At 41.2% G+C, this 27,748-nt stretch overlaps 1 protein-coding gene and 1 long non-coding RNA gene across 6 annotated transcripts in view; one reads left to right on the top strand and one right to left on the bottom strand.

The window, feature by feature from the left end:
• Nucleotides 1-5,370: 5,370 nt before the first annotated feature.
• LOC114680277 (uncharacterized) lies at nucleotides 5,371-10,735 on the bottom strand. The gene is made up of 2 exons (XR_013397310.1): nucleotides 9,331-10,735; nucleotides 5,371-6,436 (listed from the first exon to the last, which is right to left on the bottom strand). It is a non-coding gene; the product is annotated as an uncharacterized LOC114680277 (long non-coding RNA).
• Nucleotides 7,562-27,748, top strand: part of UBE2W (ubiquitin conjugating enzyme E2 W) — an 84,787-nt gene continuing 64,600 nt past the window's right edge. For 2 of the 5 annotated variants that reach the window (XM_015145506.3, XM_015145507.3), the window contains exon 1: nucleotides 9,413-9,465. In XM_015145506.3, the coding sequence (XP_015000992.2) occupies nucleotides 9,451-9,465 (15 nt within the window). In that variant the 5' untranslated portion in view covers nucleotides 9,413-9,450. Of the gene's footprint in view, nucleotides 9,466-18,357; nucleotides 18,391-27,748 lie in introns of all 5 variants that reach the window. The other 3 variants (XM_077942310.1, NM_001266510.1, XM_077942309.1) reach the window with 3 other exon arrangements.

The following is a 27,748-nucleotide window of genomic DNA, read 5'->3' as shown; positions in this document are numbered from 1 at the left end:
GTTAACTATAGTCACCCTACAATGCTGTAGAACACAAGAATGTATTCCTCCTATCCAGCTGTAATTTTGTATCTTTTAACAGATCTCTCCCTCCTTTCCTCCTACCCTTCCCAGTCTGTAGTATCCTCTGTTCTACTTTCTACTTCTGAAATCAATTTTTTTAGCTTCCACATATATATGAGTGAGAACATGCATCGTTTAACATTCTGTTCCTGGCTTATTTCACTTAACATAATGTCCTTCAGTTCTATCCATGTTGCCATGAATGACAGGATTTCATCCTTTTTTATGGCTGAATAGTATTCTGTGGCATATGTGTACCATATTTTCTTTATGTAGTCGTCTGTTGTTGGACACCTAGCTTGATTCCCTATCTGGGCTCTGGTGAATAGTGCTGCAATAAACAGGGGGGTGCAGATGTCTCTTTGCTGGAATGACTTCCTTTCTTTTGGATAAATTCCCAGTAGAGGGATTGCTGGATCATATGTTAGTTCTATTTTTGTTTTATTTGAGGGACTTCCATCCTGTTCTCCATAGTGGTTCTATTAGTTTGTATTCCCACCAACAGTGTATAAAAGTTCCCCTTTCTCTGCATTTTTACTAGTGTTTGTTACTTTTTGTCTTTGATAGCCATTGTAACTGTGGTGAGTTGTTACTTCATTGTGGTTTTGATTTGCATTTCCCTGATGATTAATGATGCTGAGCATTTTTTAATATATGTGTTGGCCATTTCTTCTTTTGTGAAATGTTTGTTTAGATCATTTGCTCATTTAAAAAAGCAGATTGTTTGGGGTTTTTTGCTGTTGAGATGTTTCCATTTCTGCTGGGCATGGTAACTCACACCTATAATCCCAGGACTTTGGGAGGCTGAGACAGGAGAATTGCTTTTGTCAAGGAGTTGAAGATCAGCCTGGCAACATAGTAAGACTCGTCTCTACAAAAAAAAAAAAAAATTAGCCAGGTGCAGCAGTGTGCACCTGTAGTATCAGCTACTCAAGAGGCTGAGGTGGGAGGATTGCTTGACCCCGGGAGGTCGAGGTGGTGAGCTGTGATTGTGCCACCACACTCCAGCTTGGATGACAGAGTGAGACCCTGTCTCAAAAAATAAAATTAAGTTAAAAATTTTGTTTCTTGTATATTCTATATATTAATCCCCTGTCAATTAGTTTGCAAATATTTTCTTCCATTTTGTAGGTTGTCTTTTAACTCTGTTGATTGCTTTCTTTGCTATGCAGAAGCTTGTAGTTTATATAATCCCATTTGTTTATTTTTGCTTTTGTTACCTGTGCTTTTGAGGTCTTATTCCCAGACCAATTTCTGGGAATTCCCAGACCTTTTCCCAGACCAATGTTCTGAAGCAGTTCCACTATATCTTCTTCTAGTAGTTTTATGATATTGAATCTTATATTTTGGTCTTTGATCCATTTTGAGTTAATTTTATAGGGTGAAAGGTGGGGATGTAATTTCATAATTTCATTCATGTATTTTTTTTCCTTTTTCTTTTTGAGACAGGGTCTCACTCTGTTGCCCAGGCTGGAGTGCAGCAGCACAGTCATGGCTCACTGCAGCCTCAACTTCCTGGGCCCAAGCCATCCTCCCACCTCAGCTTCCCAAGGAGCTGAGACCACAGACATGTGCCACCATGCCTGGGTGATTTTTTATTTTTGTGGTGACAGGGTCTCGCTGCATTGCCCAGCCTGGTCTCAAACTCTTGGGCTCAACTGATCCTCCTGCCTCAAACTCTTGGGCTCAACTGATCCTCCTGCCTCACCCTTTCAAAGTGCTCGGATTACAGGTGTGAGCCACTGTGCCCAGCCTAGTTTCGTTTTTTTGCATGTGGATATCCAGTTTCTCCAGCACCATTTACTGAAGAGACTGGCCTTTCCTTGGTGAGTATTCTTGGCACCTTTGTTAATAATAAGTTGGTTGTAGATATGTAGATTAATTTCTGGGTTCTCTATTCTGTTCTATTGGTCTGTGTGTCTGTTTTTATGCCAGTACCATGCTGTTTTCATTACTACAACTTTGTAGTATATTTTGAGGTCTGGTAGTATGGATACTTCTAGCTTTGTTCTTTTTGCTCAAGATTCCCTTGGTATTTGGGGTCTTTTGTGGTTCCATACAAATTTTAGAGCTTTTCCCCGTATTTCTGTGAAGAATGCCTGTTGGGATTTTGACTGACTCTGAAGATTGCTTTGAGTAGTATGGTCATTTCAATAATATTAATTCTTCTGATCCACGAGCATGGGATGTCTCTCAATTTGTTTGTATGCTCTTCAGTTTCTTCTGTTTGTATTTTGTAGTATTCCTTGTAGAGGCCTCGCACTCATTGGTTAAATTTATTCCCAGGTAGTTTATTTTATTTTTTGTAGCTACTGTAAATGGGATTGCTTTCTTGACTTCCTTTTCAGCTAATTGATTGTTAATGTATAGAAACACTACTGATTTTTGTATATTTATTTTGTGTCCTATAACTTTAATTTACCAGTTCTAAGAGTTTTTTGGTAGAGTCTTTAGGTTTTATTGATATATAAGATCATGTCATCTGCAAACAGGGACAATTTGACTTCCTCTTTTCCAATTTGGATGCTTTTTATTTATTTCTCTTGCCTAACTGCTCTGGCTCCAACCTTGAAATTTTGTCTATAGCAAGCTCTGTTCAAAGTGTCTCAGTCCATTTGAGCTGTTATAACAAAATACCATCAACTAGGCAGCCTATAAACAACAGAAACTTATTTCTCACAGTTCTGGAGGTTGGGAAATCTAAGATCAAGGCACTGGAAGGTTCAGTGTCTAATGAGGGCTCACTTACTGCTTTATGGACAGCTATCTTTCCGCTGTGCCTCACACAGTGGGAATTATGAGGGTCTTTATGGGGTCTTTTTTTTTTTTTTTAAATGGAGTTTCCCTCTTATTGCCCAGGCTGGAGTGCAGTGGCACGATTTCAGCTCACTGCAACTTCTGCCTCCTGGGTTCAAGCGATTTTCCTGCCTCAGCCTCCGGAGTAGCTGGGATTACAGGCATGCGCCACCACACCCGGCTAATTTTGTATTTTCAGTAGAGATGTGGTTTGTCCATGTTGGTCAGGCTGGTCTTGAACTCCCGACCTCAGGTGATCACCCACCTTGGCCTCTCAAAGTGCTGGGATTACAGGCGTGAGCCACCATGCCTGGCCTGCCCAGACTCTTCTATGTTCATAAGTGGTACAAAATTTGACAATATTGGCAGAGGTATTTCTCAGTCACTGTCATATACCCTATTCCTTATCTCCAGTGAACATTGCACCTGCTTACTGGACAGAGAGCACTGAGTAATGAGGAAGGAAAATTAGATATCGCTTCTCGTCAATGTGGTGCTATGCAATTCACAAAGATCCTTCACATCCATGATCTATTTTAGACCCTACCATAAATCATGTGTTGGAAATTTTGTTCTCATTTTACAAATAAAGAAGCTAAAGTTTAAAGAAGTTAAATGACCTACTCATTTGGTGTGATATTTCCATCACAGCAAAAATAAAACATTAAAATAGTTCTACGGTGGTGAGGAAATTGCTGTTGATCTCAGACTCCCAAAGAACCTCCTATCCATAGCCTCTCAACCACCCCTGAAACCTGGAATTCCCCATGATCTAACTAAAGATACCCAGTCCACTCAGCAGAGACTTTTCAGGACCCCACAGCGGTAATAAGCAGCCTCGTTCTGAATGGTTGGTACCTGCGCCACACCTGTTGTTAAACAAGTTTAGTATCACTCCTGGGAAGGATCAAGATGAGCGCTCAACTCTTCTGGTTCCCAATCCAGGGTTTTTCGCACAGCATCCTGATTTTCAGGAAGACCAGAAAACAAACAACTGAACAAGAAGAGAACAAGTGTTACAAAATTATGTCTCAAAAAAAAGAAAAAAAAAGAAAAGAAAATTTTAGAAGGGCAAGAGATTGAGCTGGTATCTACATCTCTTCATGAAAAGTTTTTTTTTTTTTCTTTCCTATAATCCAGCTTTTTTTGTTTGTTTTTTGTTTTGAGACGGAGTCTCACTCTGTCACCCAGGCTGGAGTGCAGTGGCACCATCTTGGCTCACTGCAACCTCTGCCTCCGGGGTTCAAGCCATTCTCCTATCTCAGCCTCTCGAGTAGCTGGGATTACAAGTGCTCTCACCATGCTTGGCTAATTTTTTGTATTTTTAGTAGAGATGGAGTTTCAGTGTCCTGCCCAGGCTGGTCTCGAACTCCTGACTTCAAGTAATCTGGCTGCCTCGGCCTCCCGAAGTGCTGGGATTACAGATGTGAGCCACCATGCCTGGCCTAAAATCCGGCTTCTGTACAAGGGAAAAGCGATCTTTTTTTTTTTTTTTTTTTTTTTTTTGAGAAAGAGTCTCCCTCTGTCACTCAGACTGGAGTGCAGTGGCATGGTCTTGGCTCACTGCAACCTCTGCCTCCCGGGCTCAAACTATCCTCCTACCTTAGCCACCCAAGTAACTGGGATTACAGGCACGTGCCACCATGTCTGGCTAATTTTTGTATTTTTAGCAGAGACAGGGTTTCACCATGTTGGCCAGGCTGGTCTCTAACTCCTGACCTCAGGTGATCTGCCCCCCTCAGCCTCCCAAAGTGCTGGGATTACAGGTGTGAGCCACCAAGTCCTGCCTTATCTTGAGGTTTATATACCTCTGCTGCTGATCTGATGGATAAACTTTTTTTTTTTGGGTGGGGGACAGGGCCTCACTCTCACCTAGGCTGGAGCACAGTAGCATGATCACAGTTCACTGCAGCCCTGACACCCTTGGCTCAAGTGATCCTCTCAGCTCAGCCTCCCAGGTAGTAGGCATGCGCCACCATGCCCAGCTAATTTTTTTGTAGAGATGGGGTCTTACTATATTGCCCAGGCTAGTCTCAAACTCCTGGGCACAAGTGATCCTCCTGCCTCAGCATCCCAAAATGCTGGGATTATAAGCATGAGCCACCATGACTGACCCTGATGGATGAACTTCTAAGGGTCCGGTAACTTCCTGAAATACAAATTTTCATGGGTATATGTATTTGTTTGTGGAGTGGGTCCATGGCTTTCATTTAATTTTTAATGAGATCCCTGTCAAAAATAAAAAATAAAAAGAAACCACAGTCTTTTCAAGTAATGGCTTGCTATGAACATGTTTGGTAAGAGGTCTAGGTGAGAAATAAGCAGGGAATATCAAGGGTTGCAGACATGGATAAAAGAACTCTTGCTAGAGAAGGGTAAAAATGGGGAATAAAGTAAAACTTTTCCTGGTAGACAATTTTCTTTGCAAACTATATAGGTATATAAATCAACTGTTTTTGACATGTAGAATAAGTTACACTCAAAATAAGTCACACGTACAAACCATTGTTATTTTGTTCATTTTCTTCGTCCTTTATTAGAAGACTTAAATGAAATGACTGCTTGGGATTTAAAATTATTTTTAAAAATATTCTTTTGCTTTATAGATATGCATTTGTTATCACTCTGAATTATGAATATAGAATTTTTGCTACTTTATGAAATCCCATCTATATTTTGACTGGATTGCATTAGCATTTTAAAACTGTTAACCAAACCCCCTCCACTTCCCAGTATTTCTACATAAATTGCAATGAAGCCAAGTTCATTCCTTAATATATTTACAAAAGTGATTTTTAAACTCAAAATGCTATGTAATTCCCATTGCATTTTATGTTAGACTTTTTAACATGGTATTTTAGACAAATCATGTACAATTTTGATTCTCTCTAATAGACGCATGGAATTTGAAATGTGGAAGAAACCATAAAGATTATGCAGTCTGACTTGCTCATTTTATTGATGAGGAAAGAAACCCAGAAAGATTAGAAGACTTACCCAATCTTGTTAATGACAGAGCTAAGATAAGAATACAAGCCTTGGATTCTTAGTTTGGTGCCTTTTCCAAAATCCAGTAACAAACTGTTGGTGACTGAACTGTCTCCATTTCTCTGCTGAGATCAGCCCCTAGGAGACTAAGAACAAACTACTAGGTGGAGGCATAGACTCAAGCAAGGACTCGTCAACTCTGCCTTTTCATGCTTCAACAAACAAATGTTCACAGGACTGCTTCTGACTTTCCAGTTTAATAAATCACTAGAACAAAAGCATTCATCAATCACATTACATTATTCGTTGTAGCATTTACCCAGTAGTCCCTTTGTAGGTCCTTTAATGTTACTATTTAGTTTCCCATATTCCCTTTTCTTTACTAGCAGAAAGTCCAGATGCTAACGTACACCTGTCTCAGGCTCTCTCTTTACCTTGGAAGGGAAGATCTCAGGCACATACACAGCTCAGGTATGTCCAGTTTTTTTGTTTTTGTTTTTGTTTTTTTCTTCCAGGGAAGTGGAGATGCAGGTAGTTTGTGAGATGAGGGAGAATCTCCTCCTTGTAACCTGATGGTCATTTCTAATTGCTGGGGAAATGAAAAAGTGAACATCATTATCAAATCTAACAAAAATAACAATTCCTTAATATTTTCTAATATCTACTCTATATTTAATTTTCTCCAGGTGTCTCAAAAATATCTTTTTTACAGTTTGTTTGAATCTAGATCCAAACAATGTTAACATATGCATTTGTTCAATATATCTCTTACGTGGCCAAGCATGGCCTGTAATCCCAGCACTTTGGAAGGCCAAGGCAGGTGGATCACTTGAGGCCAGGAGTTCGAGACCAGACAAAACCCCGTCTCTACTAAAAATATAAATATATATATATATATATATATATAAATAATTATATATATATATATATATATAAAATTACATATGATGTTATTGAGAAGATCCAGTAAGGATATGGGAAACTTTAACTTCATTATTGCTGAACTGTTTTCCAAAGTGATTGCACCAGTGTCACTCCTATAGAGTTTATGAGAGCTCCACTTCCTCTCTCACTTTTGGTATTATCAGATTTTTTTTTTTTTTTTGAGATGACAGGGTCTTGCTCTGTCACCTACACTGAAGTGCACTGGCATTATCCTGTCAGACATTTTAACTTTTGCCTGATAGTAATGATAGTAACGCTTGCTCTGTAGAGATATGAGCCTAGTCTTCAAACATTGCATAATAGTGTTTTAGATATTAACATTATATGCTCACTGGAGATAATTACATACCCCCCACACCATCTGTAAGTCACTGTTTTGGCTCCTATGTCAGGATCTTTTTATTAAATATTAACAAAAGAATGGCTGGGCGCAGTGGTTCACACCTGTAATCCCAGCCCTTTGGGAGGCTGAGGCAGGTGGATTACGAGGTCAGAAGTTCAAGACCAGGCTGGCCAACATGGTGAAACCTCATCTCTACTAAAGATACAAAAAATTACAAAAAATTAGCTGGGCATGGTGGTGTGTACCTGTAATCCCACCTACTTGGGAGGCTGAGAGAGGAGAATCACTTGAACCTGGGAGGCGGAGGTTGCAGTGAGCCAAGATCGCGCCATTGCACTCCAGCCTGGGTGACAGAGTGAGACTCCGTCTCAAAAAAAAAAAAAAAAAAGAAGACAGGTTATTATGTGCTATTTAGTATTACCTAGAAAGGATTACTGGCATTGACCTTTCCCTCCTGTGAAGATACTTCTAACATATATGAAACCCAAGGGACCAGATACTGGTTCCACTGTGATGAGTGTCAGAATTCTTGTAACCTCTTTTTTCCTCATTAGTATCTGTCATGGTAGGTTGTTGGCTCTGACGATGTCATAATGCTTTGTTTGTAGGGTCATCCGACACTACTTTTTCCATAGGAACAATCAGCTTTTAGGCAAAGTGAACCTTGGACAGTAAAACCTGATCTTCTGAGGTCACAGAAATAAAGACATCTCAAAGAAAATATACTGGAAACTTCTTTAAGTTTTCCTCCTTCATTGGGATACGTGGGTTTCCTCACTGTTGTAATGTTGATGACACAACAGGGCTAACACCGGATATGCTTCTGGTTGATTCCGGTTTACCAAGAGCATCCAAACATCCCTCAAGGACACAGTCATTTTGCACAACAAAGGGAAACTCCGCTCATTTCTGGCATTAGGGTGGACATCTGAGAGAGGGGAGGGTATACCACCGTAACTTCTCTAGTGATGAGTAGTGTTTAATATTATGCCATAGACTAACTGGCGTATTTTAAAGATCTTTTTCCTTTTTGAACACATTTCAGATTAGAGAAGTTCCAGAGAACGTAATCTATTTTAAGAGTGTGAAACAGTGATATTCTGCATTGCTTTTATATCTTAAAGAAATTTCTAAAAAGAAAGCCGAGTCAATAAAATGACAGATTTTAAGCCTTCATTCTGGTAACATAAAAGCCTTCTACTCATTGTGTCTGCCACCTTAATTTTTAAAGATAGAGCATGAGGTGCAAGCTTTTGGCTTCCATTTTCCTCTTATAAACCAATGACATCTTCAGTTCCAGAATAGCTTTTTTAAAACGTGACTTCTGATAAATGTTGGCAGAACTGGTGCATTCCTAAAATAAATTATGTATGCTCAGCTTTCCCTACCCAAGTTCATCCCTAACTGACCACAAAACTGCCCACCACGAAATAGGCTTAAGAGAAGTCTGGACATAATGGTCTAAGTGTATATAACACAACACTGGTATATTTTTAAAAATTCAGTATATTTTAAAAAATTCATGCCTAGGGTCAATTCTGATAATCAAATTTAGACTGCCGCAACAACCGTAACTACTGTTGATACATGCGAAGTTTAAAACTGAAGGGCTGGGGTAAGGGGCAGAAACTGTACACAACAAACTTCCAAATTTTCTCTCCCCTTTCAGGCAAGTTTCAGCTCCACAAATCTAAATACCCTCGCCTTTAAAATATCAGTGTCGTTTTGCTCTTTAATCCTCATCCTGTTGTACAAGGAAACCTATGTCTCTCTTCCCCAGATTAAGAATACAAGAAGCTTTCCAGGTCTACAAGGACCAGAAAGCAGCTGCGCGGGAAGTTTCATGGGGCCCCAAGGCTCTCAGAGTGGGCTTGACGGTATGGAAAACACATCCCAAGAGAAAAATCTGTGAACCGCACAGCTGTGTTTGGAAAACCAAAACGAAATAGAAAAAAATCTGAGCTGATCCGGACGGCATCAGGATTACGCGGTACACAAGAAGAAAACAACCGTAGCCGGGTCAAAACTGGAGCCGTGTCTCCTCAGTAACCAGAGTAAACGGAAGACCGACGCGGGAGCGGCGAACCGGACTGAGACCGAAGGTACTCGGAGCGCCATTTACCACGTCCTCGCCCCGCCCCCTAGCCCCTCCTCCCGTCCGCCCTGCGCGCCAGCCAATCCCCTCGCGCCATCACCTTCCCATCGTAGGCCCCGCCTCCGCGCCCGGGATGTTGAGCCCCCGCGGCGTGACGCGAGCACGGCAGCTCCTCCCCCTGCGTCTCTGGCCTCGCCGGTCTTGGGGGGATGGTTCCATCATGGCGTCAATGCAGGTGAGAGGAGTTTGCTGCATCTGGGCGGGCCAGGGAGCCGCCGAGAGAGTGCCAGCGTTCGGGCGGGGGTGGCGTCCGCGATTCGGGGACACCCGGGCGGGTTCGGGATCGGCCCGGGTGGCTTGTTTTCCTTCAGCTCAGGGCGTCGGGGGAGGGGTAAGAGGCGGCGAGAGGCGTTGGGGGGGTGCGGTATCCGTCGGTCGAAGCGGACACCAGCCGGCCGGGAAGTTGGGTGATAAAGGAGGCTTGGGGGAGAAAGGGCGAAGTCTGGTGTTGGCAGCCTCAGAATCGGCTCCCCGCGCACACACACACACACACACGGCCACTGCCAGTCTGCTGCCCGCCAGTCCCAGGGTTGCCTTTACCCCCGCTGTCCCTGGCCCGACGGAAACAGCTGCGCCCGCGGTTGTTGCCGGGGCAGGGGCGGCGAGGGGCTGAGTGTGGGGGAGCCGAGAAGGCGTCTCCGGAGAAGGCGACTGGCTGCGGACGGCGCTTAGCGGCCTCTGCTCCGGCCTCCCACGCCGGGCCCCCCAGACTGCTTGGCCCCGTCTCTCTCTTCTTCCCTTTGACTCTTAATCCTGTGCCCGTGGGTATCCGCTCTTTCCATCAGCCTCGGCATTCTCGCGGACATTACTTCAGCAGTCCAGTGTCTCCTCCTCTCGAAGCTGCCCCGAGTCCACTGCCTGATGGGCGATCTCCCGAGAGCCAAGTCCTCAGCCCCCTGAAACCTTTCGGGATAGCTCGCCCTTTATTTTGTTTCCCCCTACAAGGCCCCACCCTTGCGGTCGCGATAAGGCTATACATCTCTTTGCCCTTATTCGCAGACCTTTAGTGGAACCTTAGTTTGGTAGGAGGCGTTTGTTAACCTGTGCCACATCCACCCGACTTAGCAAGGCGTGGTTTTCTGGCTTTCCAACTTAATTTACTCCTTTTTCCCGAATTCAGGGAGTTGCGGGTTTTTTGTGTTTTTGTTTTCAGGCAAAGATGGCAACCACAATTGTAGTTTTGTAGAGATTGGCTGCGTTATCTATAGCCTGCATTTAATTCATAGGTGAAGACTAGCGGTATCAAAGACATTGGAAGAGAAAGTAGAACACTCAATAGGAGTGTCAGCTGAATACTCTTTAGCGTTTTAATAATATCCCCTTGGGTAAAGAGACCACGTTTTCTTAGAAGTGTTTTTTGCTTTTGTTTCTGAAAGAAGCAAGTCTCTGTTCCTCCTCCATTTTTTTTTCTTTTCTCTGCTAAAAGTGTTTTTCTTCCCTTTTCTGCAACTTCTTCCTCTTTTGTACAAATATATCTTTGCTTCACATTTACTCCTGTGCTTTTATGTTATTCCCCTTTCAACCTGTTTTCCTTACAATATTCTCTTTACTTTTGCTTCTCCCTCTGGACTTGCCTGCAGAACAGAAAAGTTTTATGTAACATTTCTAGTTGAAGAGATGTCACGAATGGTGCAGGGAAAAAAACAGGAACAATTTCAGGAAACATTATACTTTACACTAGTCCCCCAGAGACGTTAGAGAAGTTTCGTCATTTGAGGCCAAGAAAAGGAACTGTGGAATGCTAGTTGAACAGTAGATGCAATAGGCTACATGACCACTTAAAGATTTTTATCTGTGTTAAGATTAAAACATTTTTTATGACAAGTTTAAGATTATCTGTATTAAGATTAAAACATTATTTGAGAGTAAAAATTAAGATTAAAATCCACAACACTCGTGATAATATTTGACAAGAGAACGTAGTGTGCCATCTGGTTAGATTTAGTATCTGGAAAAGGCAGATTTGTTTGTAAGAGAAAGGTTGGTAATGTTGAACTTTACATGGTGTCTTTTTTTTTTTTTTTTTTTTTTTTTTTTTGAGACGGAGTTTAGCTCTTGTTGTCCAGGCTGGAGTGCAGTGGGGGCGATCTCGGCTCACCGCAGCCTCCGCCTCCCGGGTTCAAGTGATTCTCCTGCCTCAGCCTCCCGAGTGGCTGGGATTACAGGCATTGGCCATCACGCCCAGCTAATTTTGTATTTTTAGTAGAGACAGGAGTTTCTCCATGTTGGTCAAGCTGGACTTGAACCCCCGACCTCAGGTGATCCGCCCACTTCAGCCTCCCAAAGTGCTGGGATTACAGGTGTGAGCCACCGTGCCCGGCCTACATGATGTCTTAAGCAATGGAAACAAATACTTGATTGATAGTGCAATAGTGCATTTTTCTGTGCCCTAAGTATTACCTCAGACTGTCTTACCACTCTTTGAAGTTTTTCCTTCACCTTATTCCATCTAAATCTTATCACTCTCTATTCTTCTGTGTTTTCTGGTTAGAGGAATGGAAAATGGATGCTTAACTCTTTTTATTAAAGTAAAAAGTCTTTTCCTTTTGTTTGTATTTTAAAATATCTAGTGCAGATTTTCTGGTAGTATCTTTAAGAATATTTAAATATGTATAAGTCAGGCTTTTTGAAAGACAGCCCTACTTTCTGTGTGGTTATTCTGTATCTTTGTTGTACAGAATTTATATCCTATCTTAATGGCAACATCTGGCTCTTTTAAGACAACTAGATTATACATAAATCTTCAATCAAATTATCAAATTTGTTTAATCACTGAGCCAGTTACCTTTTGGGGGCCCTCTGTGTGTCAGACACTTATCTAGGTGCCGCGGTTATAGCAATGAACAAAAGCGAACAAGATTTTTGCCCTCATGGATTTAATAATAAATAGTCTGGTAAGAAGAGACAGATAATAACAGCATATTTAAGTTAATTGTTTTTTGTTTTTTGTGTTGAGATGGAGTCTCACTGTGTCGCCCATTCTGGAGTGTAGTGGTGCAATCACGGCTCGCTGCAACCTCTGCTCCCAGGGTTCTAGCAATTCTCCTACTTAGCCTCCTGAGTAGCTGGGATTACGGGTGCTGGCCACCACGACCAGGTAATTTTTTTGTGTTTTTCGTGGAGACTGGGTTTCGCTATGCTGGCCAGGCTGGTCTTGAACTCCTGACCTCAAGTGATCCTCTCGCTTCGGCCTCCCAAAGTGCTAGGATTACAGGTGGGAGCCACTGCACCTGGCCAAGTGTGTTACTATATTAGAAGGTGATAGTGCAGTGGAGAAAAAACATGGAAGGCTAGGAAATTGATCATTTGGGGATTTCGATTAGGAAAAAATAAACTGTAACATGGAATGACCATGTCCTTACTCAAAAAGCTTTTAGTAGATTTCTTTATCTTACCCACACCAGGTGTTGCTGCTGCTGAAGAAGTTACTTAAGCTGTAAGAGGAACTGTATTTTTTTTTATGCCATGTTATACACATGTAACATGGGATTTCATTACCTGATAAAAATTAAATAGTCTTTAGGATCAATGCAGTAAAACAAGTAAGACTTTGAATTTCTTTTGGAGAGTATGTATTTAAAGTTGAGCTAGTAACTGCTTTAATGTATTCTGTCAGTGCGTCTCAACCATCTTTTAGGTTCTGTCCACATAGAAAGTAAGTTTCGAATCGTACACTAAAGTAGATGATGAGATTGGGAGGCTAGAAGCACCTGGCAGCAGCTCCTCATGAAACTCCTGGGATGGGAGATCAATATCCTGGCACACCTGTAAATGCTGGAGATGCTCTGCTCCCTAAAATTGCTAGAGTTCTGCCATATACAATTCAAGATAGTGGTTTTCAGACTTACGTGATCCCTTTGAGGCATTCTTTACTCGTTTTCTTTTTTTCTTTTCCTTCCTATTGTTTCTTCCTAGAAAAAAGTAATGTATCACTAAGTAAGATTACAGTTAAATTACATTTTAAAAAACCTTGTCTTTTTTGGAGACGGTCTCACTGTGTCACCCAGACTGGAGTGCAGTGGCGCAGTCTCAGCGTGCTGCAGTTTCAACCTCCCTGGGCTTAAGTGATCCTTCCATCTCAGCCTCCTGAGTAGCTGTGACTACGGGTTTTTGTGTTTTGTAGAGACAGGTTTCACCGTGTTGCCCAGGCTGGTCTGGAACTCCTGCACTCAAGCAGTCACCTGCCTCGGCCTCCCCAAATCCTGGGATTACAAGCGTGAGCCAATGTGCCCAGCCTTAAGAAATCATTCTTAAGAGGATGTTGTATTTGTGGTGATACCTAAAATTGACAGGAGTTAAACAGATCTACATTTAATTTTGGTAATTCTAAAAATCTTTTTTTTTTTTCGAGACGGAGTCTCGCTCTGTCGCCCAGGCTGGAGTGCAGTGGCACGATCTTGGCTCACTGCAAGCTCCGCCTCCCAGGTTCACCGCATTCTCCTGCCTCAGCCTCCCCGAGCAGCAGCTGAGACTACAGGTGCCCGCCACCACGCCCGGCTAATTTTTTTGTATTTTTAGTGGAGATAGGGTTTCACTGTGTTCGCCAGGATGGTCTTGATCTGCTGACCTCGTGATCTGCCATCTCGGCCTCCCAAAGTGTTGGGATTACAGGCGTGAGCCACTGCGCCCTAAAAATCTTAAAATATTACGTGGAAAGTTTCTTGTAGCAAATTTTTAGTTTTAGCATTTTAGGGACTCTGATTATTTGGTAGAAACTTTTACCCCCAAACTACAGAAGCATTATTTTATTGAAGTGAATTTTTATGTGATTCTAAACATTTTTGAAAGTATAGCAGTATTGAGGTATTTTCTCAGGTGAATCCTTAAATTGTATTTTTTTTTGTTAAATGCTTTTTAAAAAAATTTTATAACCTTTTTTTCTTTCCTGTGGATTAATGTTATGAAATACCTGACCTCCTGGATATAATTTCTGATTTTAGAATTTAACTGCTTCAGACTTCTCCTGAGTTAGCAATTTTAACATATACCCTATATACTTTTCTAATTTGACATTCTAGAATTTTTTTTTTTTTTTTTTTGAGACAGAGTCTCGCCCCGTCGTCCATGCTGGAGTGCAGTGGCATGATCTGGGCTCACTGCAAGCTCCGCCTCCCAGGTTTATGCCATTCTCCTGCCTCAGCCTCCTGAGTAGTGGGACCACAGGTGTGCGCCACCACCCCTGGCCGATTTTTTTTGTGTGTTTGTATTTTTTTTTTTTTTTAGTAGAAATGGGGTTTCACCGTGTTAGCCAGGATGGTCTTGATCTCCTGACCTCGTGATCTGCCTTCCTCGGCCTCCCAAAGTGCTGGGATTACAGGAGTGAGCCACTGTGCCCGGCCAGAATTGTTAATTTTAGATACAGCCTCCTGTTACGTTGTGTCTTAAGATCTTAGAAAGTCAGTGCATAGTAGTTGATGTTTGTCAACTCTAAAAACAGTGATATAATTGAGAGAAATGGTCAATTGAATTACCCTTGTGAATTTTCTGCCTTTACTTCCTCTCTTACCTAGCTGGGTCTTAGACTATTAACTGTCAATTTGGCGGGATGGAAGGAGGTTGAGATTTAATAACAGGAGATAAAGTATGAATGTGTGCTTGTTTTCAGACTTAGAAATAATACATTATTTTGGATTTTTCACAACTTTTAACATTTTTTCTCAAACAGGGTCTCACTCTGTCACCCAGGCTGGAGTGCAGTGACACGGTCTTGGCTTACTGCACCCTTGTCCTCCCAGGCTCAGGTGATCCTCCCACTTGAGACGCCCAAGCAGCTGGGACCAGACACACCACCATGCCTGGCTAATTTTTGTATTTTTTGTAGAGATGGGTTTTTGCCCTGTTGCTCAAGTTGGCCTTGAACTCCGGGACTCAGCCATCTGTCCATCTTGGCCTCCTGAAGTGCTGGGATTATGACAGGATGAGCCATTGCCCCCCAGCCCACAGCTCTTTACTCAAATAATTGGCTATAGTGATTTAGAGAGATGGAATATGGACCCTTACGACATTACTGTTACAGAATTCATGTTGCCTTGACGATACCATATCTGTTTATTGATGTCATTATGAAAGGGTTACAACATAATGAAAAGTTAGAAAATAGGCTGGACATGGTAGCTCAAGCCTGTAATCCCAGCACGTTGGGAGGCGGAGTTGGGCGGATCACCTGAGGTCAGGAGATCGAGACCAGCCCGGCCAACATGGTGAAACCTAGTCTCTACTAAAAATACAAAAAAAATTAGCCAGGCATGGTAGAGCACATCTGTAATCCCAGCTATTTGGAGGCTGAGGCAGGAGAATCCCTTGAGCCCAGGAGGTGGAGACGCCTGGCAGTGAGCCGAGATCATGCCACTGCACTCCAGCCTGGGTGACAGAGTGAGACTCTGGCTCAAAAAAAAAAAAAAAAAAGGGAAAAAGGATTATCTTTGAACAGTAAAAAATTACCATTATAATTTTACTCAGTACACAAGTATACACATGATGAGAACATCTTTTTAAAATCTGATATATAAAGTAACCTTGTCTTATAAACTCAGGAATATTTCTTCTTATTTTCTTAGCTATAAAAACTATAAATAGTTTAGTAAATGCTTAATTCTTGACTGAAAAGTTACATAATTACACCAATGATTTCTCTATGATGCCAAACTGTGTTCATTGCTTACACCTTCAGAGCATCAACAGATTTCAGAGCTTAGTTTCTAATCCTAGCTTCACTACTCAGTTACTATGTAATTTTGAGTAAGTCACTTTCCAAATAAGTACATACTTACCAGAAGTTACTGCTACTTCTCTATTAGAATGAAATTAGGTTAGTTGACTTCCTCTTTTATAAAGAATATGAAGATACTATGAAGAACATTAAACTTAAGGCAAACACATGCAGCAAGAAAATAAGCCACTTTTTTGGTGCATTATATAAATATGAATTTTAAATTATCCCTTTATAGGTACTGAAGCTTACTATTATAGAATTGCTTAATAGACTGACCTAAAATAGAATTAAACTAATGAAGAATTTGCTATTTAGGAATGCTTTTTGAAGTGTTAAGTAATGGACAAATATTTACTGTAGTCACTATGTGCACATTAAAGAGATAGAGGGAAAGTATTTTTTCCTGCCTTCATGAAGCAGGAAATCTAAAGCAGAAAGTAATGTCAGATTATCCTTGAAGGCTGGCCACCACGCCTGGCCTTCAAAGATAATCTTCATTATCAAGGAGAATTTTTAAGGTGGGGTGATCCCAGCGTGGGACAAAAATTAGCTGGCTGTGGTGGCACATGCCTGTGGTCCCAGCTACTTGGGGAGCTGAGGTGGGAGGCACCTGAGCTCAGGGAGTTTGAGGCTGCAGCGAGCCAGGATTGTGCCACTGTACTTCAGCATGGGTAACAGAGTGAGACCCTGTCTCAAAAAATTTATGTAAAAATAATAAGGTACCACTGCACTCCAGCATGGGCGACAGAGTGAGACCCTGTCTCAAAAAATATATATAAAAATAAAATATAAAGTGGGATGATCTGGGATCTCTCTGAAAATATAGTTCTCCTTAGTATTTACCTAAATTGAGCATTTGTTAGATGAATTTTATTCCATCTTTATGTCATTGCTGTCTGCTTCATTATGAGTAGTATCTGCAAAATACTTGTTCATGTTTGTCAGGTATTAAAATGTCCTCATTTGAAAGCCTTTATTTGTGAATGTAGTTCTTGGATCACCAAGAAACAGTGCATGGTTTTGAGCTGTTTTATTCTAAGAAAAGACTCTACTTTCATTTAGCAGCTTTGGTAAAACTTCATTAGAGATAAAGAACGCAGGCTCTATAATCAAAAGACCCAGATTCAAGTCCTGTTTCACTACTTTCTAAAAAGCTATATTGCACAAAAATCAGTATGGAGTGTAGTGGGTAAGACAAAAACAGATTAGCAGATAGGTAAACATATAAAACTGTGTTTTTTTGTTTATCTTACCCAAACTTGTTTTCTATAGTATTTCCCCCGTTGGTATATGGGCAACCTCATTCCATTTGCTCAGCCAGAAACCTTGGGTTCATTCTACCCTACAGTCAAACCATTAGCAAATCATTAGCAAATTTCTATCTGCTCTGCTTTCAAAATATATCCGGAATTCAACTGTTTTTTTGAATTCCTGATGTAAATACAGTTGACATCCTCATTTCTTGCCTAGATTATATTAGCAGTGTCATACTGGTTTTGCTACTTCTGCCCTCATCTGTTTACTTATCCCTTTAGATTCCCAATAGATTCTTTCAAAACAAAAGTCATGTCATTTCACTCATAATCCTACTGTGGCTTCCCTCTCTTCCTCAGAATATAATCCAAATTTCATGTTATGGCCTAGGAGGCCTTAACCTTTCCCAGGTACTCTTGTCTCTGTAGCCTTATTGGCCTTCTTGCTACTCCTGCTTGTTATTTTCTCTATTTGGAATGCTCTTCTCACACATCTGGATGGCTTTTTTTTTTTTTTTCACTCAGAGCTTTGTTCAAATATCTCTCTCTCTCTCTCTCTCTCTCTCTCTCTCTCTCTCTCTCTCTCTCTATATATATATATATATAAAGAGAGCCCTTTCTGACCACCCAATATAAAATAGCTCTCCCATCCCAGCACTAATAATTTCCTTTACCTTGATAAATTCTTCATACCTTTGGCTATTATTTATTAATTAGCTTATTTACTATTTTCTTGGATGTAACCTAGTGCCTGACATGTAGGAGGGTTCAGTAAATGTTGAATAAATGAATAAGTAAGCACAGCTTTTGGAATCAGATAACCATGGGTTTGATTTCTAGTTTTGTTGCTTAATAGCTGTGTAACCTCCCACCCCCCAAACATAAAATAGGAATGATAAAAACAAATAGGTTATTTCATTTCCTAGATCTTTGGAATTGGTGAGTTACCTTTTAATGCTATACGCTTCCCATTTTAAGCCAACTCTACTAGATGCTTTTTTTTTTTTTTTTCTGGTTTCTAGTCCCTGCACTAGCTATCAATGGAAAAAATAGATTTCCTTTATGAACATGTGTTACATGAGGTCTTTCTTTGTATTTTCAGACCACAGGAAGGAGGGTGGAAGTATGGTTTCCAGTAAGTGTGTGTTTTTTGCCAATCCTCTTCAAAACTTGAGAATTAGTCAAATAAAATTGTGAGCTTTTAACATCCTTTTAATGCACATTTTTTCTTCTAATCAAAATATCCACGTATCATAAAACTTACCCTTTTAAAGTGTACAATTCAGTGGTTTTTAATATATTCAGAACCATCACTGCTGTTTGCAGAACATTTTCATCACCCCAGAAAGAAAGTCCTTATCCATTAGCAGTCACTCCCTATTTCCCCCTTTTCCCAGTATCTGGAAACCACTCATCTATTTTTCGTCTCTGGATTGGTCTATTCTGGTTATTTTGTGAGTGGAATTATATATAATCTTTTGTGCCTGGCTTCTTTCACTTAGCTGTTTGTTTGAGACAGGTGAGACAGGGTCTCATTTTGTCGCCCAGGCTGGAATGCAGTGACACCATAGGCTCACTGCAACCTCTGCCTCCTGTGTTCAAGTGATCCTCCTGCCTCAGCCTCCCTAGTAGCTGGTACTACAGGCATGCACCACCATACTCGGCTAATTTTTGTAGTCCCCCCCCGCCCGGCCCCCGAGACAGTCTTGCTGTGTCTCCCAGATTGGAGTGCAGTGGCACCATCTCAGCTCACTGCAGCCTCTGCCTCCCAGGTTTAAGCGATTCTTTTTCCTCAGCCTCCCGAGTAGCTGGGACTGCAGGCATGAGCCACCATGTCTGGCTATACTTTTTTTGGAATTTTTAGTAAGACGTGGTTTCACCATGTTGGCCAATCTGGTCTCTTAACTCCTGACCTCAAGAGATCCACCTGTCTCGGCCTCTTAAAGTGCTGGGATTACAGGTGTGAGCCATTGTGCCCAGCTAATTTTTGTATTTTTATAGAGACAAGGTTTCACCATGTTGGCCAGGCTGGTCTCGAACTCCTAGACCTCGTGATCTGCCCGCCTCAGCCTCCCAAAGTGCTGGGATTACAGGCATGAGCCACTGTGCCCAGCTAATTTTTGTATTTTTGTAGAGACGGGGTTTCACCATGTTGGCCAGGCTGGTCTCGAGCTCCTAGACCTCATGATCCGCCTGCCTCGGCCTCCCAAGGTGCTGGGATTGCAGGCGTGAGCCACTGCGCCTGGCCTTAAAAAAATTTTTGTATAGACAGTTTCACTGTGTTGCCCAGGCTGATTTTGAAACTTCCAGTCTCAGCAGCCCTTCTCCCTGGGCTTCCCAAAGTGTTGCAGTTACTGGCCTGAGCCACCATGCCCAGTTCATAATGTTTCTGAGGTTCATCCATGTTGTATCTTGTATGAATACTTCATTCCTTTTTGTAGCCAAATAATGGCCCATTTTTTGGTTATACCACAGTTAATCCATTCACCAGTTATTTAAATATCAGATATTTGGGTTTCCTGTTTTCATTCATCAATGGATTAATTGACAGTTTGGATTGTTTCCCCTTTTTAGTTAGTATGAATAATGCTGTGAACATATATGTACAAGTTTTTATGTCGGCTTGTGTTTTAATTTGTTTGTGTTATATACCTTGCATGTAGGAGGACCTCAATAAATGTTGAACGAATGGGTCATACAGTAACTGTGTTTTAACTTTCTAAGTCTGTAGAGAAAGAACAATGATTTTTCTCCTGTACTCGCCCACAACACTTGATTCTCTTTTTCTGACACCGGATATGTGGGGGTTTTTTTTTTCCACACCAAGCAGTTTTTCAACACCAGCTTGGTATTCTATAATTCATTTCTAGCACTAACCAGAGTTAAGGGTTCAGTCTCACAGGACTGGCCCCCACTTTAGACACCAGTCACAAGTTGTGAGTTCCCAGGTTACCCACAACTTGTGTCCGACTTGGCTACAAATTGGAGGTTCCCACAACCCCCTTCTTGGGTTCATTAATTTGCTAGATCAGCTCACAGAAATCAGGGAAGACAGTATACTCACAATTGCCAATGTATTACAAAGGATATTGTAAAGGATACAATTCAACAGCCAGATGAAGCTATGCATGTGTGAGGTTTGTAAGGGTCATGAACCCAGAAGCCTTTGGCCCCATGGAGTATGTGGCTATGTTCTTACTCACCAATTCAAAAGCTCTCCAAACTCTCTTTTCGGGTTTTTATGAGGCTTCGTTACTTATGCACAATTGATGAAATCATTGGCTATTGGTGTTCAATTCAACCCTGAGCCCCTCCCTTCTTCCCCAAAGATTTGTGGGGTGGGGCTGAATGTTTCCACCCTCTAATCACATGGTTGGTTCCTTTGGCTGCCAGTCCCCATTCTGAGGCTCTCCAGGAACCCCCAGCCACCAGTCATGGTATTAACATATAAAAAAGATTCCAAGGGTTTTAGGAGCTAGATGAAGACCAAATACGTATTTCTTGTTGTAAATCACAATACCACACTAAGGAATTGCCAAACTTTTCCACGGCAAGTGCAGCATTATGCATTCCTGTGAGCAGGGTGCAAGAACTCCAGTTCCTATGTTTGGCCAGTGTTTATTATGGTGGTTTTTTGATGATGGCATCCTAGTGTGAAGTGGCATCTCATTATGGTTTTGGTTTGCATTTCACTAATGACTAATGATGTATTAAGTGTCTTTTCTTGTGCTTATTGGTATTTCGGTGGAGAAATATCTATTCAAATTTTTTGCCCATTAAAATTTTTTTGTTGTTGAGACGGGGCCTCACTCTGTCACTCACGCTGGAGTGGCTGTGGCATGATCTTGGCTCACTGAAACCTTCACCTCCCAGGTTCAAGCGATTCTCCTGCCTCAGCCTCCTGAGTAGCTGGGAATACAGGCATGTGCTACCATGCCCAGCTAATTTTTTTTTTTGTTTGTTTTTTGAGACAGAGTCTCGCCTCGCCTTGTCGCCAGGCTGGAGTACAGTGGCACGATCTTGGCTCACTGCAGCCTCTGCCTCCCGGGTTCAAGTGATTCTCCTGCTTCAGCCTTCCGAGTAGCTGGGATTACAGGTGTGCGCCACCACGCCTGGCTAATTTTTGTAGTTTTAGTAGAGATGGGGTTTCACCTTGTTGGCCAGGATAGTCTCAATCTCTTGACCTCGTGATCCATCCACCTCAGTCTCCCAAAGTGCTGGGATTGCAGGTGTGAGCCACTGCACCCGGCCCTAGTTTTTATATTTTAGTAGAGATGGAGTTTTGCCATGTTGGCCAGGCTGGTCTCAAACTCCTGGCCTTAAGTGATCCACCTGCCTCAGCCTCCCAATGTGCTGAGATTACAGGCGTGAGCCACCGCACCTGGTCCTAAACAATTTGTCATTCTGTTGAATTGTAAGAATTCTTTATGTATTTAGACTACATGTCCTTTATTAGACATTATTTATTATATTTGCAAAAATTTCCTCTTTTTTTTGAGACGGAGTCTCGCTCTGTCACCAGGCTGGAATGCAGTGGCATGATCTCAGTTCATTGCAACCTCTGCCTCCTGGGTTCAAGCGATTCTCCTGCCTCAGCCTCCTGAGTAGCTGGGACTACAGGTGCGTGCCACCACACCTAGCTAATTTTGTGTTTTTACTAGAGATGGGGTTTCACCATATTGGCCAGTATGGTCTTGATTTCCTGACCTCATAGATCTGCCCACCTTGGCCTCCCAAAGTGCTGGAATTACAGGCATGAGCCACTGCACCCAGCCAATTTCCTTTACTTCTGTGGGCCGTGTTTTCATCATCTTGATAGTGTCATTTGAAGCACAAAAATTAATTTTGGCAAAATTTATGTTTTTTTTCTTTGTGTATTTGTGTCATATCTAAGAAATCATTGCCTAATCCAGGGGGTCATGGAGATTTGCATCTAAGTGTTTTTCTGAAAATATAATAATTCTAGCTTTTACATTTGGATCTTTGATACATTTTGAATTCATTTTTGCATATAATATAGGGATTATTTAGTTTCATAGCATTAATATGGCAGCTTGTTTTCCATTTGAAGTTGTATAGGACCAAGCTGAGAGTCCATCAGGTTTGATAGTATCAAGTTGGATTCAGGTTACGTCTCTGGGTGAGTGGAGAGCTGTTTTTCACATAAGAATTTATATTGCAGTCCTACTACTAAAAAATGTGATTCTAATATAAAATATTGCTGACTATATATATATATACACACACATATAATTTTTTGTTTTGTTTTGTTTTTTTGAGACTTTGTCAAGCAGTTCTCCTGCGTCAGCCTCCTGAATAGCTGGGACTATAGGCGCGCGTGCCACACCTGGCTAATTTTTGTATATTTAGTAGAGATGAGGTTTCACATGTTGGCCAGGATGGTCTCGATCTCTTGACCTCATGATCTGCCTACCTCAGCCTTCCAAAGTGCTGGGATTACAGGCGTGAACCACCGCTCCTGGCCTGCTGAGAATTTTTTTTTTTTTTTTTTTTTTTTTTGAGACGGAGTCTCGCTGTGTCGCCCAGGCTGGAGTGCAGTGGCTGAATCTCAGCTCCCTGCAAGCTCCGCCTCCCGGGTTCACGCCATTCTCCTGCCTCAGCCTCCTGTGTAGCTGGGACCACAGGCGCCCGCCACCACGCCCGGCTAATTATTTTTGTATTTTTAGTAGAGACGAGGTTTCACCGTGTTAGCCAGGATGGTCTCAATCTCCTGACCTTGTGATCCGCCCGTCTCAGCCTCCCAAAGTGCTGGGGTTACAGGCGTGAGCCACTGCGCCCGGCCTGCTGAGAATATTTTTATGTTCACCTATAAGCCTTTATTGTAATTAAAAGAGGCATATCAACTTCAGTCTTTAGACTTAGAAAATCTTCGAGCCGGGGACATCTCAGGTGTCATCTAGTCTAACCACCTTGCCTTTTCTTTAAACATTGCTGCATTTTATGTTTAGAGATAGTTCATAAAATAAAATTTAAAATAATTTAAAATAAAAATCTTTTGTACTACGTGAAAGGAACATATATTAAGGAAATTGAGTAATAGGTTTTAAAAATATTGAGATCTGATAAAAGAAAACTTGTTATATTCTTGGGAAAACAATTTAAGGATTCTAGTGGAGAAAATTACCTTGTTGGGCATATTTTTTGTTTGTTTTGAGACAAGGTTTTACTCTCACCCAGGCAGTAGTGCAGTCACAGCTCACTGCAGCCTTGACCTTCTGGACCCAAGCGATTCTCCCACCTTAGCCTGCTGAGTAATGCCACTACGCCTGGCTAATTTTTGTATTTTTGGTAGAGATGAGGTTTTGCCATGTTGCCTAGGCTGGTCTTGAACTCCTGGGCTCAAGCAGTCCTCCTGCCTCAGCCTCCCAAAGTGCTGGGATTACAGACACAGAATTCATTTCTTTATAACAATTAGTTTAGGTTACCTTGATTTGTTTCTATAGTCCAGTCCCATTATTCATGAATTCTGTATTTGTGAATTCACTTCTTCGTAAAACTTATTTGTAACTCTAAAATTGATACTTGCGGTGCCTTTTTTTTTTTTCTTTTTTTCTTTTTGCCTTTGCACACTTAAAGAACAGTGAAGAATTTGTCATTCTATGCACACACTCCCAGCTGAGGTCAAATAATACTACACTCAGCTCATATTCAGTTATTTTTGAGGTCTGTTTTGTGCCACATTATTTAGCTTTTTTGTGCTTTTTGTTGGTAATTTCACTGTTTAACTTATGTGCTGTTTAGTGTTCCTATGTATACATGAAGGCTGTGCTGTGCCTTTTGGAGAAAATTTGTTCAGGCATACATTATAGTGCTGTTGGCTGTGGGTTTGATATTAATCAACAATATATAGTAAATAAGAAGCCGGGCATGGTAGCTCATTCCCGTAATCCCGGCACTTTGGGAGGCTGAGGTAGGTGGATAACTTGTCGGGAGTTTGAGACCAGCCTCAACGTGACAAAACCTCGTCACTACTAAAAATACCCCCCCACCACCACACCCCAAAACTTTCCTGGGCATGGTGGTATGCACCTGTAATCCCAGCTACTCGGGAGGCTGAGGCAGGAGAATTGTTTGAACCTGGGAGGCGGAGGTTGGGTTGCAGTGAGCCAAGATCATGCCACTGCACTCCATCCTGGGCCATAGAGTGAGACTCTGTCTCAAAAAAGAAAGTCTTTAGAGAAACACAAGTTACTTTTGATTGGTTGAAGAAAATAATGTGACCAGAGGCTGGCAGGAATCTAACCCTGTATTTCCTCTAACTGTGGATTCCATATTTACTAATTCAGTGTTTGCCACAACTTTGTAGAGAACTTAACGACTGTGAATAATGAGAATTGACTGTATTTTAATTTTAAAAAAGTTTTTTTAGAGACAGTCTCACTCTGTCACCCGGTGCAGTGGCATGATCTTATCTCTCTGCAACCTCCCAGGTTCAAGTGATTCTTGTGCCTTAGCCTTCCAAGTAGCTGGGATTACAGTCATGCACCACCATGCCTGGCTAATTTTTGTATTTTTAGTGGAGACGAGGTTTACCATGTTGGCCAGGCCGGTCTTGAACCCCTGACCTCAAGTGATCTGCCTGTCTCAGCCTCCCAAAGTGCGGGGATTACAGGTGTGAGCCACTGTGCCCAGCTGTATTTTGATTTAAGTTTCAGTATACTTTTGATTTGAAAGTGTTGAAGTCCAGTTAAAACTAGTAAAAGGTAATGTTGTTACATCCAGGTTTCTTGTTTGATTCTGATTTAATTTTCTACTATAGATCATACCTTCCTTTTTTTTTGAGTTAATCATGTAGTTCAAACCGGTGGTTTTCAACTTTGATATCACATCGAAATCACCTGGGAAACTTAAAAAAAAATACTATCCCCAGGCTATGATTATTTAATTGCTGGGAGTGCATCCTGGGTATTGTAATTTTTCTTAGCTCTTCAGGTAATTTTTTTTTTTTTTGAGATGACGTCTCTGTCACCCAGGCTGGAGTGCCCTGGCATGATCTCGGCTCACTGCACTCTCTGCCGCTCAGGTTCAAGTGATTCTTTTGCCTCAGCTTCCCGAGTAGCTGGGATTACAGGCACCACAACGCCTGGCTATTTTTTGTATTTTTAATAGAGACGGGTTTCATCATGTTGGCCAGGCTAGTCTCGAATCCTGACCTCACATGATCTGCCCATCTTGGCCTCCCGAAGTGCTAGGATTACAGGCGTGAGCCACTGAGGCTGGCCTTCAGGTAATTTTAATGTGCAGCCAAAGTTGTAGACTCATCTTCACTACAATGCAGGAATTTAGGTGTGCCAATTATGTAAATTGGATAAGTTGTAATACATCTCCTTGTATCTGTTTTCGAGTTCAGGAGACATTTCAAAGTTTAATCCTCTTGAAAGATTTAAGAATCAAATTTAGGATTGGAAATATCTGTATTTGTTTTGTTCCTACCTAATTATAGTTCTGTCAAAGACCACATGTTTCCTGTACATATCTGAGCACTTATTGACTGTTTTATCAACTTTAGTAAAATGTTTTGTTTGATAGCTATTTTACACAACAAAGATCTGTCATGAGAATTTTTTGTGGAGCAGTTTTAGTGAACTGAGTACATTAAGATGTGGCTATTGGGTGGTTCCATAGGCTTGTTATGAGCTCAGTGATTCTTCTTTCATGCCAATAGAGTCCACCTAAACAAAATTTAAAAATATTTTATTATATCATGAATTGTTGGAGTTGAATATGCATAAAAATCTCATTTAAAACATAATCTGGGCTGGTCATGGTGGCTCACGCCTGGGATCCCAGCACTTTGGGAGGCCAAGGAGGGAGGATTGCTTGGAGCCAGGAGTTGAGACCAACCTGGACAATGGCAGGACTCTATCTCTACAAAAAGTAGTAACACAAGTAATCTTAGGGGCCTGTGTCAAACCATATCAGGGCCCTATATTTAAAAAAGAATAGTCCTTTCTAGGTACTTGGAATGATATTCTTGTTTTTGAGTCTTTTTGCCCTTCATTGGGGTTGTCATTATTGCTAGTCCTTGTATCTCCCATTCTATGACCTATGCTGAACTTATCAGTCCACTAAAATTCTTGAGAATCAAATTATTTATGACTCTGACCCCTGGGACACAAGAGTGTCCTTATGGATATTACTATATATGTGGAGATTCTGTCAGTATCCTTTACTTGCTAGGAATATTTAGCAATTATTATTAGTGACTTTTTATGTTGAATTTCCATTTTATTTTTATTATTTTTTTAGAAATAGGACCTCACTCTGTTGCCCAGGATAGAATGCAGTGGTACAACTGTACCTTACTGTAACATTGAACTTCTAGGATCAAGGGATCCTTCTGCCTCAGTCTTCCGAGTAGCTAGGACTACAGGTACATGCCACCATGCTCAACTAATTTCTAAAATTTTTTGTAATGTTACCCAAGTTGGTCTCAAACTCTGCCTCAAGCGATCCTCCTCCCTTGGCCTCCTAAGGTGCTGGGGTTACAGGCATGAGCCACCATGTCTAGCCTGAATTTCCATTTTGAATTCTGGGCAGTTTTGATAGCTCCCCATCTTGTTTTTTTTTGTTTTGTTTTTTTTATTGTTCTAGGTTTTTTGTTTGTTTTTAAAACTTACCTAGCAGGTAATTTAGTTAGCCCCTCCACTCTTTGAACTTTCTTCCTGAATTCAAATTTTAGTCAAAATCCTCTTTAGTTCTTTATAACTCTATACTTTGACATCATAAATCCACCAACCTGAGACTCATCCTCACAGCTGTACATACTTCTTAGTACCTTGTGTGCCCCCATATCATGTTTTACCTCTTTCATAGGGTTTTTCACTTCTGCCTTGTAGCTATTTTAAAGACACTTTGTCTTTATTAGATTGACACTTTGTCTTTATTAGATTTTTAATGAGGGCAGTGCTTACTGGCAATAATCACTCAAATGTTTTCTGGGTTAATAAATAAAAGAAAGATAAATAGTGCTGTTTTCAAAATAGGCCAGAAGTGATAGGAAAACACAGTTGGGTATATTGCCTTCTTGCCTTATCTCTGATTCCATTGCTGTCTATCTTTTGCTTCTGCCTTGGCCCAGTTAGAGAAAGTCAAGAATTGGGTTGAATAGGAAAATTTATACAGCATTTAAAAGTCAGGATAAGCTTCCTGTTAATGATGCACGTCTTTCAGCTCAGTTAATATTTTGTTGGTAATTCTTTCACTTTGCAGATAATGCTTCAATGAGAGTATCTTTTCTTCACTCCCACCACTGCTCCCTGCTCCTGGTGGTAGATTTTTTCTTAAGCTTCCTGTATGTAACCCTTACTGACAGCAAGTAATTTTAGGTCTTGCTTCATTGATAGTAAGATTATGGGATTACTTTCTTTCCAAACTCAAATATGTTGTGTCTCTGTATACTTTTCCTCATTTCTGAAATTGTATTGTTTTTCCAAATGTTTTATTTATAAGGTGTGTCTGGGAGTAGAACT

The sequence above is a fragment of the Macaca mulatta genome, chromosome 8 (genome assembly GCF_049350105.2).
Source record: "Macaca mulatta isolate MMU2019108-1 chromosome 8, T2T-MMU8v2.0, whole genome shotgun sequence".
In the NCBI taxonomy this organism is placed as follows: domain Eukaryota; kingdom Metazoa; phylum Chordata; class Mammalia; order Primates; family Cercopithecidae; genus Macaca; species Macaca mulatta.
Note: the sequence above shows the minus strand (reverse complement) of the source record. Positions and strands in the feature narration are given on the sequence as shown.